Below are 13,121 nucleotides of genomic sequence, written 5' to 3'. Positions count from 1 at the left end.
AGCTAGGTATGTTAAGTGTTTCATGTATTTTATGTGTTCTATGTATTTTCATGCACGGTGTAGCCTACTAAAGTGTACCTTTCCACTTATATTTGTGAAACTTTGAAGTAGCCTAAGTGTGTTGCGACTGTGCTTCCAGTATTTTCACGGTGTTCGACATGAAGGTATTGTAGTAGTATAATACCCTCCAACCCTAACACATTCCCATGCAAATTGCAAACACACACCCACAGATACCCCCACACCCACACATACCCCCCCCTCCCCACAAACACACAGATACTCCCCCCCCCCCCCCCCCCCGCACACACACACACACCCGCCTACCCAGATACACCCCCCCACCCACACACACAGATACCCCTTCCCCACCCACCCACCCACCCAGATCCCCCCACACACACACACACACCAAGATACCCCCTCCCCACCCACACCCACCCAGATCCTCCCCCCCCCCCCCCACACACACAGGCTTACAGCCTGTCTAATGAATGAGCCTTCTTAAGAATAAGACTCTTCCCTCCTCATCTTATTATGTAAATCCCCTTCAGAGTGGCAGGGCGGTGACACCCTGTCCCTGTCTTTGACGGAGGACGCACAGATCAGTCCACTCTGACACTCAGCTTATTGACTAGTCATCAGTGGTACGTACATGTGCTGCGCACACACACACACACACACAGACAGACACAGAGAGACACAGAGAGACACAGAGAGACAGAGAGACACAGACACTTTTTCAGAATTTTCACCCTTGCATATCTCCATACCAACAGCAGGCGGAAGCACACTGCAGCACACTATAACTCACACAGTACAAGCGGGCACACGCAGACACTATAAATCTCACACACAGAAACACTATCTGGTGTAACCCATCGGAACAGCTCGCTGAGAAGAGCCCGGTTGTTGCCATGGTAACTGCCTCTAGTAGCTGCACGGTGTGTGTGTGTGTGTGTGTGTGTGTGTTATAGGGGAGGCAGACAAGAGGTAGGCCCACAATAACACTAGCCCCGGACGGCACACTGGGTTGGGCCATACAGAGGAAGAGATGACATCTTAAGAGCAGTGCTACGATGTGACTCCCAGATGGAGGGGTGGTGGATGTGTGGATGAAGACAACAGCACAGGGTGGCTGTGTGGAAGCCTACTGGGTGTTTTGCTGGTTATGTTTGGTGCACAGTATTAGAGGACAGGATGGAGGGTGGTGGAGGATGGAGGGAGATGAAGTGTTCTGCACTGAGTGTGTGTGTGTGTAATGTGTATACTGTGCGTGCGTGCGCATCCTCCTATGTGTCCGGTTTTCCCCAATGACTTCGGACCATTAGCATTAGTGCTGCTGAAATAGATGGCTAACGAGATCACACACACACGCAGGGATGAAAACAACAAATACACTCCTCCCACTCTCCTCCAGACCGCTCTCCTTCACCGAGCTAGCTCTCTCTCTCTCTCTCTCTCTCTCTCTTCCTTCTTCCACGTTTCCTTCAAATCTCTCCCTGCACCAGACTTCCTCCTCCTACTCTCTCCCACTCTCCAGACTCACTAGGCCCACGACAGCACCCCGGTCCCTCTGCTCTCACCGCTCACTTTCCTGGATGAAAATCCACTGGCGTGAAAACCACTTCACATCACAGGGAATGGAGGGGACACTAAATCCAATCTTACACAGGTCAAGTTCTCTTTGGAAATGCATTTCTTTGCATTTTCAAAAGTGCTCAACTCAACCAAAGTGCATAAACCCCCCCCCCCTCCCAGAAGCCTTGAGAGGAACCAGACCTTGTCCTCTATTAGCGAGAGAGAGAGAATGTTAGGAGGGGAGATATTATTAATATGCTCACTTCTCTACGCCTATATGCGCCTGAGCACAACTCAACACAACACTCGCCACTGTCCTGCCAGATACAGGAAGGAGCAAGGCCTATTTAAAGCATGAGGCCATCTCACAGACAGTGGCACTCACACACACACACACACACACACACACAGGGCTCACTCACACACTCATGACACCGAAACATCACAAACAAACTACGCTCACACATACCAACTGCACGTAGAGAACACACACACACACACACACACACACACACACACACACACACACACACACACAGTGTGAGAGAGCTGTAGTTAACTGAGCTGTTCAAAGACATTTCTTCATTGCCTCAGAGAGAGAGTGAGAGAGACAGAGAGAGAGAGAGAGAGAGAGAGAGAGGGAGAGAGAGAGAGAGAGAGAGAGAGAGAGAGATTATCTTCAGACAAGCGTATCTCATCTCTTTTCATTTGCCTCATTGATTCAGTTAAAGGCACTGTTAGAAGAGACAATGTGATAGCATGTGCCGCCCCCTGCTACATACTGTACACAGAAGAAAAAGAAGAATAAAAAACAACTATTTCCTGCTCTCTTCTTCCCTCTTTACTTTATCTCTCCTCCAGACTCTACTCATCATTTCCTCTCCAACTGTAACCCCTCCCCCCACCCCCTATTCCTCCATGCCTGTCAATCAGTGAGCAACAACACACATGCACACACAGTGTTAGTTGTTTGCAGAGAGGGTGCTGGAATAAGGATGGGACAAATAGACACACACGTCAACAACAGCATGAACTAGACGGGGGAGGAAAGGGGATGAGAGGGAGGGGAAAATGGAGGAGAGGGGGAGGGAAGAGGGAGATCTTACGTCACTAGAATCAAGGATTAACCTTAATCACAGGACACTTCAGCACTCCAAGACTAATTCAACAAATGGCCTTTCAAAGAGCCAGACGCAAACACCTACCAGAAGATCAGACAGTAGGCTTCTCGCTGCTCTCTCATTAGTGAGATCACCTGAACGGGCTAAATATGACGATGCTGTTTTAAAAACAATGCTGCAGAACACCCTCTCTGTCTGTCTGTGTCTCTGTCTGTCTGTCTGTCAGTCTCTCTCTCTCTCTCTGTCTGTCTGTCTGTCTGTCTGTCTGTCGGTCTCTCTCTGTCTGTGTCTCGCTCTGCAAAAATAAAATAAAATCACACCCAGGTGCAGGTTTATGAGCAATCATAAAAAAATGCAATAGAAACAAACAGGAAAGATGCCAGTTATTACTAATTTAGTTACAGTTATGACTTATACAATACCAATAGAATTCCAAACCCAACAAGAGGGTGCACAGAATGTCGCGAGATTAGCATTGGGCAGTTTGTAATTTCCATTTCAAACCCATTTTCTACCTATGACAACTACAGTTTTTCATTTATTTTTTCTGAGTGGGGCAATCCCACTCATATTTTTTTTTTTATTGTGATAGATAGAGGAAGTGATTGACAGGAAGGATGGGTGAGAGAGATAAGGGATGACATGCAGGATATGTCCACGGCCGGAATCGAACCGGGAACCCTGCGGTTCCGTGGTCAACGCTTAAGGCTTTTGCACACTGCTGCGTTTTTTACTCATGTTGTGTCAATCACGCTTGCACACCTAATCCGAAATATTTGTCAGTCATAATTTTTTGCGGAACAGGTACGATTTTCTGGGGTTTTCGCGTCCGTCAAAAGCCTTTTGAGAGTTGTTTTTGACCACTCCGCCATGGTATAGAGGGACACATCACCAAATTAGAACTGCAGGACAGTTGGATTAATGCTTACAGAAGTACATGTCTCAAGTATTATCTCGGCGGTTAGTCAAGTAAAAGAGAAAGAACATACAGATGATATTTCACTACTATTGTATTGCCGGGCATGTGACGCATAGGCAACTCTTGGTTTAAATCTCTCACACACACACACACACACACACACACACACACACACACAGTCACTTATAGAAGTGGCTGTACCACTTAAAAAAACACACTCAAGACGCTGAAACCAACTGTGGCCCAGACACCCAGAGCGAGCCTCCTCTGCTATTCTACTCTCCTCCAAGCGGTTTCAGGAAAAGAGCACGTGTCCGTCCGCTGGGACACACAGGCCCGGCCTCTCGTCCGATCTCAGATCTGACAGAATCAGATATGGCAGAAGTAGGCCTATTAGAACACTAGGGGGGTGTGTCTCGGTGGTGGTGGTGGGGGGTTCTTTTCCTCGTCTCCTCACCCTTTCATCTGCTCGGTTCGGAAGACGAGGAAAACAGAGGAAAAAGTGGCAAGTGCAATGCTGATACTGTGAATTGGCTTCCAGTGGTCCAGCTTGTTTTGGACGAGACGAGGAGAAGGAAGCCACTTTCAACATCGCCGTATTTCCCTAGATCTAAAAAAAACAACTAAAAAACACTGAAAGGGGGGGGGGGTGTCACACACGCCATGTGACATGTGATATCCGCTGTCTCTCTCTCTGAACTGTTCCATCCCTTCCTCCTTGGAGATAACTCAACTCAATCCTTCCATACTTCCTCTCCCTGTTAGCAAGACTGTCCATCCCTCACACTCTTCTCTTCTCTTCTGTTCTGTTCTTCTCTCTCTCTCTCTCTCTCTCTCTCTCTCCCCATTCTTCTGGAGACAACACCCCCTCCCCCTTCCCCCAACATTCAGGAAGTGTGCACTCATAACAGAAGTGTGTGACTGTGTCCATGCTCAAACCGGCCGCCCACACACGGCTAACGAGATCACACACACACACACACACACACAAAAACACACATACACGCACGCACATACACAGACACGTACACAGGTGCACGCACACCACCCACGCAACAAGCACGAGTGACATGTATTCAACCAGGAAAACACCCATCCACAGTTACGCTCGTGAGTGACTGCAGTGCATTGACACAGGCGTCCTCTCCAGCCGCGACACACAAACACCTGCACCACAACATGGATGACTATCTCTACAACAGAGAGAGAGAGAGACCTACAGATACTTCAACATGGCCAATATCACTGCTCACACATGCTACTTCACACAACAAAGACTTACCGAAACAAAGGGGAGTGTGCGTGCGCATACACACGCACGCGCTGGTTTATTTTAGATCTAATTGTCATCACTCTGGCCCACACGTATTCATTGGCTCTCATTCCTCCCCTCCTCACTCACGTCTCAAAAACAGTACACACACACACACACACCCACCCTCTCTTTCACCATGAGCCTGTGATCTCCAGTGAGCAATAAAGGAAGCAAGCACAAACACACACACACACACACGCACGCACGCACAAGCACACAAACACACAAACGTGCGCACACACACAACTGAACTCTGTTGCTCATATGGAGAAAGAGGGGGGTTCATATTTGCACTACACCACCCACACTCCCCTACAGGTTGGCTGGCCGTTGGACCAGCAAGAGCGTGTGTGGTGTGTGTGTGCGTGTGCTTGTGCTTGTGCTTGTGTGTGTGTGTTTATGGGTGTTCTCTGATTGATGGGCTGTGTTAGATTGGAGGACGCCTGGTCTGTGTGATGCATTATACATGGACTGACCTTTAGTTAAGGAAGAGAGCCAGCATTAGTGTGTGTGTGTGTGTGTGTGTGTGTGTGTGTGAGACAGTGGAGGGGGGGGGGTGAGGGAGTAGAGGGAGATAGAGAGAGACAGACAGACAGACAGACAGACAGACAGACAGACAGACAGACAGACAGACAGACAGACAGAGAGAGTGTGTGTGCAGGCAGAGCACAGACAAAGGCATGCGTCAACGGCATCAACAGTTCACCATCGTTTAAGGAACCCCATGACTACAACGTCACACGGCTACACCTCTCTGTCACTCGCGCTCACTCTCTCACTCTCTCACCATCCCACTTCTCCTCCTGGTTAGATCCTCCCTCTTTACACCTCCACCCTACCCCCCCCCCCCCCCTCCTCACCCCTCATGTGCAGAGGCAGGGTTGGCGAGGACTCTCAGACGTGTCTAACACAAGGTCATGAGATTAGCTCAATGTGAAAACTCACACACATGCTGCCAAGATCCTCACACTGCACACACACACACATTACATTAACATAAAACATGAACACAAAGAAAAACACACTGTTTAGGTACACAGTGACTGAAAGGCACCAACTCTCTGTCTGGGGAACACATTGCACAACGGACTCAAGAGTGTATAAACACACACACACACACACACACACACACACACACACACACACACACAGGCTTGATGCCAAGAGCTTGACAGAGAGAGAGAGGAGAGAGAGGAGAGAGAGAAGAGAGAGAGGAGAGAAGAGAGAGAGAGAGAGAGACAGAGACGGAGAGAAGAGAGAGAGAGAGAGAGGAGAGAGACAGAGACGGAGAGAGAGGGACAGAGAGAGAGAGAGAGAGAGACAGAGAGGAGAGAGAAAGAGAGAACGCGAGTGAGCATGAGGGGAGGGAAATGAGAGAAAGGGGAAAAGAAAGGGGGGGCGTGCGAGGGACAGCGGGGCTGGAGATCGTCACTGACGTTTCCAGAGAGGCGGGAAGACGCCAGCTGAGAAAGCAGGGCTCTGTCAGACCTCCAGCACCTCACACACACACACTCCCCCCGCCCCGGGGGCCGCCTCTCAGAGGGCCGCTGAGGTGAGTGTGTGAGTGAGAGTGGAAATAATGCCATCGGCTGGCCAATTAATCCAACCAGTCCCTCAGCAATTAGACCCGTCAGCTGGAGCACAGCAATCAATGAGGCGCGTGCACGCACACACACACAATGCTGAGATCCCAGAGTGGGTTACTCCTTGGCTGGTCATATCATATCATATCATATCATATCATAACACACACACACACAGGCAACCATAGACTACTGACACACAACCTGGCGTCCAGCAGCCCTTGTGCATTGTGGGAAGGGCCCAGTCTTGAGTCTGGCGTTTTATTGCTCTTGTTTAACGCCCCCCCCCCCCCCCTCTCTCTCCATTTCCTCTCTCCACCGTTCTCATCACCTTTTTTTTATTCCTCCTTTAATCAATTTCATTTCTCCCTGTCGTCGAGCAAACACAAGAGTTCGACTGGGTTCCCATGACAACCGCAGTTGCTAGGCAACCTACAACTCTCCATCATCCATTCCAGAAGTCTGACAGATGGAGAGAGAGAACACCAAGGCGAGAGTAAGAGAAACAGAGACAGAGGGAGAGAGGGAGGGAGGAAAAAAGAGAATGAGACAGAGGGCAAGAGAGATGGGTAGACAGACTGAGGCATAAACAGAGAGGCAGAGAGAGAGAGAGAGGGGGAGGGAGGGAGGAGGGGAGAGCTGTGAGGGAGGTGGGAATGATGCAATAAAAATGAGGTGTCTGGGAAGAGGAGAGAGAGAGAAGTAGCTCTCCCTCTCTCCTCTTTTTTTCTCCTCTTGAATTCCCTCGCTGCCTCTCATTAGTGTGATCAACCACATGCCCTGCCTCCACCTAGAGACACCACCAATGAGCTCAGCCCTGCCAGCCATGTCAACCAATTATTCAGGGCCCTCAAGCCAGAGAGCCAATCACAAGGAGCCAATCGCCTCCACCTAGAAAGCTAATAACAACATCCCTCCATCCAAACAAGCAATGACAGGTGGACATCCTGGACTGTACTGTGTACATCAGCTCTGTAGCCATGCCTGGACAAATACAACACCTACACTCATAGGACTGATATGGTGTGTGTGTGTGTGTGCTCATGAAAACCCACAGCAGCTCAAGATAAAGGGTAAATCAGTCTAACTGCACACCGCTCACACACACACACACACACACACACACACACACACACACACACACACGTGAGGACAGACAGAGAGGGGGGGCGAGGGAGGGAAGGAGAGTGAGATCTGTGTACTGCAGTGCCGCATCAACACATCACAGGGACACAAGGCGAGCAGACAGCAGGGAGTTGGAGACATGCCCCAATCAAGAGACAGAAAGGGAGACAGGTGCAGAGAAGATAAAGACCTGAGAGCCACAGAATGGGAGGAGGGGTGGAGAAGGGGAGAGAGAGTAAGAGAGGAGAGGCAAGCGAAGGAGTGAGAGAAGGGGCCAGTTAACCTCGGGTATGAAGGGATCAGACAGGCCTGCCAGTCTAGCCTCGGGCCATGCTGTGGCATTAAACATGCATGCAGCCAGACAGCGACCGGAATGTCAAGCTGTCTATGGACAGAAACAAGGGACAGCGTGAGCCTTGGGAGTAGTCAGCCAAGGTGCGGTGGCCTCTGAATAGTGACTCCCTAAGACAATATCCAGTGTAGAGAAATCGGTGGTGTTGTCCTCAAGTGTGTGTCTGTGTCCAGTAGGGTTGGGGGGCATTACATTTTTTCCACACATTTATACCGTAAATGTTTTACCGGGGTATGCAGGTATTACCGCAAATACTACTACTACTACTAATAATAATAATATGATTTAATCTACATTGAAAAACACAATTATTTATGCGATGACTGACTGCTATACCAGATGACATTTAACCTGAACAATCATTTAAACTTGACACCCCAATCACAGCTTGACAAAACCAAACTAAAGCAGATGGGTAGCATAACATGATAGCACCACACGTTATATTATTACGAATGCAGTGTGTCTCATGTCCTGCGTCACCTAGCTGAGAGGCTATCATTTGTCTATAAAATATTGATTTAATTACCGTTATGAGACTACGCTCTGGGAGTGCTAATTCTGCTGGCTTCCTTTTCGAGCTCTCTCTTTCGGGGGGCCAGCTGTATGAGAAGGCGGCGGTAATGGCACGGCAGACTCTGAGGGCCCGGTCTGTCCTTTGCCTCTGGTCCTGCGCTGCGTTTGTCACCGCCAGACTGAGATCGTGGCCAAAACAGTTGAGCCATGGCCAACTCAGGGCCCTGATGCGACGTTAGCAGCATTTTTCAGTCGTTATGGCCTAATTTCCAATCCATAAGTGTCATGCATCAATACTGTGTGTGTGTGTGTGTGTGTGTGTGAGCATTGGTTAATTGGAGTGGATGGTTAAGGACGTATGTATTAACTGACAACCACATATCCGTCATCAGCGAATAGCTGCCTGAACCCGACAGCAGGTTTCCTATCCGTGCCAGCCGATCATGGGTGTTTCAGTTTGAGGTGAGTGTAGATTAGCTCCCAAATCTTGCAAATAACCTCCTCCAAATCTGCATATGCTGCCAGATACCTGTAGCAGCAGTGGCATTTTTAGTCATTAGTGGTAGTCGTCTTTTTTTATTCTCCTTCTCTAACCTTAGGTGGAAGAGGTCACTTGCAAGTTGCAACACCCCAAAAGTTACACTCAAGTATGTGATTATTATACAAGTATTGTGATTATTACTCCACACAGTGCCAGCGGCGCGGTGACACGCGGTGAAATTGGAAAAAAACGGTGTTTAACTTGGCAGTTTGATAAGATAACGGAGCAGCATACCATTTTCTGGTGGTATTGAAAAGCACACCGTGGACATTTAAAAAAATCCCACAGGACACCCATGCCCAAGCAGGGCCCGTAACACTAAAATACATTTCTGGCAAAGCCACACATTTGCCATTCAAATCCAGCCAGCTACCACACAAACACATCTATATTCTCCCGGGGAGATTAAGGTAGTAGAACAGCTGCGGGCCTGTGCTTTCCTTTCATCTCCTTTACCTGGAAACAGGGACAGAATTACATGGGCTTAACCAATCCAGTTATTTCAGATCAGTCAGACGACTCGAATAAAGTAAGAGAGGAGGGGAGGGGAGGGTGCCTGCGAAGGGTCCACAGTAACGTTCAGACCTGTGTGAATAATGACCACAACCAGGGGGATTCTGTCTGAGCTGGGAACAGGACAACCAGGGGGGGGATGACGACACTGACACGCACAGACAGCAAGAGAGAGAGAGAGAGAGAGAGAGAGAGAGAGAGAGAGAGAGAGAGAGAGAGAGAGAGAATTACCGCAGTCTATTCTCATAGGGGAGCTGAGACCTAGAAAAGTAAGTAAAGCTAGTGAGAGCCTGCAGGGCTGCTGTAGTCCCCTGGTACAGGCAGACTACTGGCTCACTGTCTGCTCAGAACAGGAACACACAGAGACAAGCACCATGTGCTGGAGCAGCACCGGAGGACGCTGTACCACAGACATGATGTGCACTGGACCCCTGGCTATGGTAATGTAGACGACACCGCATGACGTCAGTCACCCATGTAGGGTAGAGACAAGATCACCCCAGCCAGCATCCTCAGACAGACAGAGGAACAGGACGACCCATCTGCAGAGGTCAGAGGTCAACTAGCTCATATAGGGGGGAAGTGTGTAGTCACAGAGGACAGACCGCGCGCAAGCGCACGCTCGCCCATACACACAATACACCTCATTCCAACTGAAAGAAAGGTATCTCATGCTAAAACATCTAAAAACGCTAATAATATTATTGTTTCTAAGTCCTGGTTGTTGGCTTACAGTTCTGGGGTGAGTTTTCCTGTAAGTACTTCTTGAAGTCACTCTTCACGAGCCAGTTCCGGTGGGTTTCCCGAAAACCCTTCATAGCTCACATCGTACTTCAATTCTTTAGTGAATTCGCGAGAGCTACAGACTCCTCCTGGAGCAGCCAAAGAGCGGTGTAATGAATTTGGCCCTCCCACTTCACGTTCACATCATCGACAACTGATTACAAAGATAGAACTAGCAAGTTTAAATATCGCCTGTGTCCAGAAATAGGCATTGGCAAGTAAAACAGTTATTTAAAAGGTTATTACATAAACATAAACTTGATTTATTGTGGGCAGTATTATTGAGGAAAAGAAAAGCTGCTTCTTTTTACAGCTCAGCATAAAGTCTACATTTCAGATAAAGCACTTTGTGTAGGCCGACATTATGAATCGTTAACTGTAGCAAAGACATTTCTTGATCAAGATGACTATGATAGCCCGTTAATATACCACTCTGTGATGGCATATTTTCATCTTTTCAAAACAACGCAACAACTGAAATCGCTTTGAGGCTGTTGCTCGCGTGCCTGTCAAAATGCGCACCTCAACTTCGACATAGGTGAATGTTTATTATTATGTGTCAGTCTTTTGCATTAACCTCTTACACTACACTTTGTGTGGAGAAAGCTGACCTGAGAGCAGTGCTTCTGGACTATCCATTATGCATTTGTCGATACATATTCCTCTCCAGCTCGAGATTAACTTTACAACGACATTGCACGTTAGCTGAGTCCGTGAAACTCAAAGGACTCATCATTATCTCACCCAGAACAAGAGACACGTTTCATTTGAATGGCTACTTCAGTATTACTTACCAAGCTTGGAGATGGAACAACAATGTTCTATTAACAAGCTAGAAATAGAGTGTGCTACATACTGTAGGGTGTGCTACATATACAGTAGGGTGTGCTACATACAGTAGGATTCAGCATGGCTGTGGTTATGCAGGGTGCAACCCAGCGCGGGCAGAAACTCACCGATCTTCTGGTTGAAGATTTTGTCGAACGTCAGCTCGTCTCTCTCCTCGAGGTACTTCTGCATCACACTGCGAATACTGTCGGAGGGAGGGGGGGTTACATTAGTTAACTATTCAAGGCATCTCTCTTTCTCTCTCTCTCTCTCACAGACACACACCCACAAAAACAAACATATAATACATTATACACAAATAATAATGCATTAGGTGAACATTACAATGACAATGGTTCTCTCCAGCTGACTGAGCTCCGCCCTGGAGGTCATGTCGGTTTTGATATGCATGACAGTAAAGGCCTGGGTATGCGTGCGTGTGTGTGCGTGTGTGTGTGTGTGTGTGTGAGAGCCCTCTTCACCTCCAGCCCTGATCCCTGCCCAGGATTTGGGACTCTCCTTGTCACACCTGTCCCCTGACATAGCAGGGCGGTGAGGAGCATGCACACGGGAGGGCCGTAGGGGTGTGTGGAGAGGAGCAGGCTGCCCTGGGAGAGGGTGTTAATGAGAGCAGGGCTGGGGAGAATGAATCAATTAGCGCCTCCTCCACGGGCCCATTAACACTGCACCACAGCCCCACACACAGGAGACTAAAGTATACAAACACACAGGCAGGAGGACACACACACACACACACTATCAATCTGGTTCTTTCTGGATCCACTCCCCTCCCATGGATCATTGTTCTAGCTACCGTTTTATGTGAATGGGTCTGCTGTGGTGGAAGATTCGGATGAACAGAACCAAATAACTTTTAGCCTACTAGTTGGCAACATAATATGGTTGCTTACTAATCTGTAATAACAAACTGCCACTACCCGCTACGGGCATGAGGGGAAGGGCACAAATGTACAATGTACCGTCTGAAAAAATAAGGGCCGAGAATCAGACTGCAGACCCAAAAACCAGGATACAGGAAGTACATACTCTTCCTCATTTAGCAGCAAATGCTCTAGCAAATTCCAATCCATTCTCTGCTAAACTTGCCAATCACAATCCAATCTATTGCCTCCTCAATGTTTGGGGTCACCCCGTCAGAGACTTTTTTTCCGATATAGGCTCTGCAATCACGCTTTAAGGCTTTTAGGATTCATCTCAATAGTGGAAATAGGCTAGCCCTGCTTCCAGCACGGACACCTTTACTGCTAGTTGGTGTGTTTGCGACCTCTTTCCAGGGACTTTGAACTATCCTGTGTTTTCAGACCAGCGAACACGATGACAGGAAGTCACTTTAAATCACTCAGATGTTTCACTTATAACTGTACACAGATATATGCGCCTTCCTCCTAGAAGTCACCGCACTCAAACAATCTCCCTCTCCCCTCCCTTTCTCATTTCCTTCTCATTATCCTCTCCTTTTTATATCCCCCCCCCCCCACCACCACCACCACCACCACCACTACCACTACCACGACCCACGGCCCATCCCCTCTTGTGCAACTCACATAATCTCCCCAGTCTCTCTGGCTGAAGTGATCTCTCTCTTGCTGATCTCTCTCAAACAATACCAGTGGCCATCCAACTCCCCTCCCCCATCTCTCTCTGTCTCCCTCTCTTCAATCGCTTCCAGTGCTGCCGTCAAAATCTCACCTCTCTGCCAGCGGGCAGAGCCTCGGCCCGACAAGAATGTAGCAGCGCCGCGCTATCTCCACAACGCCACAGACACACAAAGACACACAGACACACACACACACAGGTCAGCCCCAGCGCTGGACCACAGAGGGTCTTTATTTATACATTCTACTGTTTTAAACAGGCTTTCAGGACATTTACCAGGTCCCAGCCATGCTGGCTATCAGCACTCCTCACTCACTCCCTCATTCC

General features: G+C 48.6%; 1 protein-coding gene across 1 annotated transcript in view; it reads right to left on the bottom strand.

Annotated features, from left to right (window-relative positions):
• The window catches only part of grk3 (G protein-coupled receptor kinase 3), a 36,887-nt gene that overhangs the window by 20,602 nt on the left and 3,164 nt on the right, over positions 1-13,121 (bottom strand). The window contains exon 2 of the mRNA XM_080528331.1: positions 11,306-11,382. Within this exon, the coding sequence (XP_080384457.1) occupies positions 11,306-11,382 (77 nt within the window). The remainder of the gene's footprint in view (positions 1-11,305; positions 11,383-13,121) is intronic.

Source organism: Nansenia antarctica (genome assembly GCF_963989245.1).
Source record: "Nansenia antarctica genome assembly, chromosome: 4".
Classification (NCBI taxonomy): Eukaryota; Metazoa; Chordata; class Actinopteri; order Argentiniformes; family Microstomatidae; genus Nansenia; species Nansenia antarctica.
Note: the sequence above shows the minus strand (reverse complement) of the source record. Positions and strands in the feature narration are given on the sequence as shown.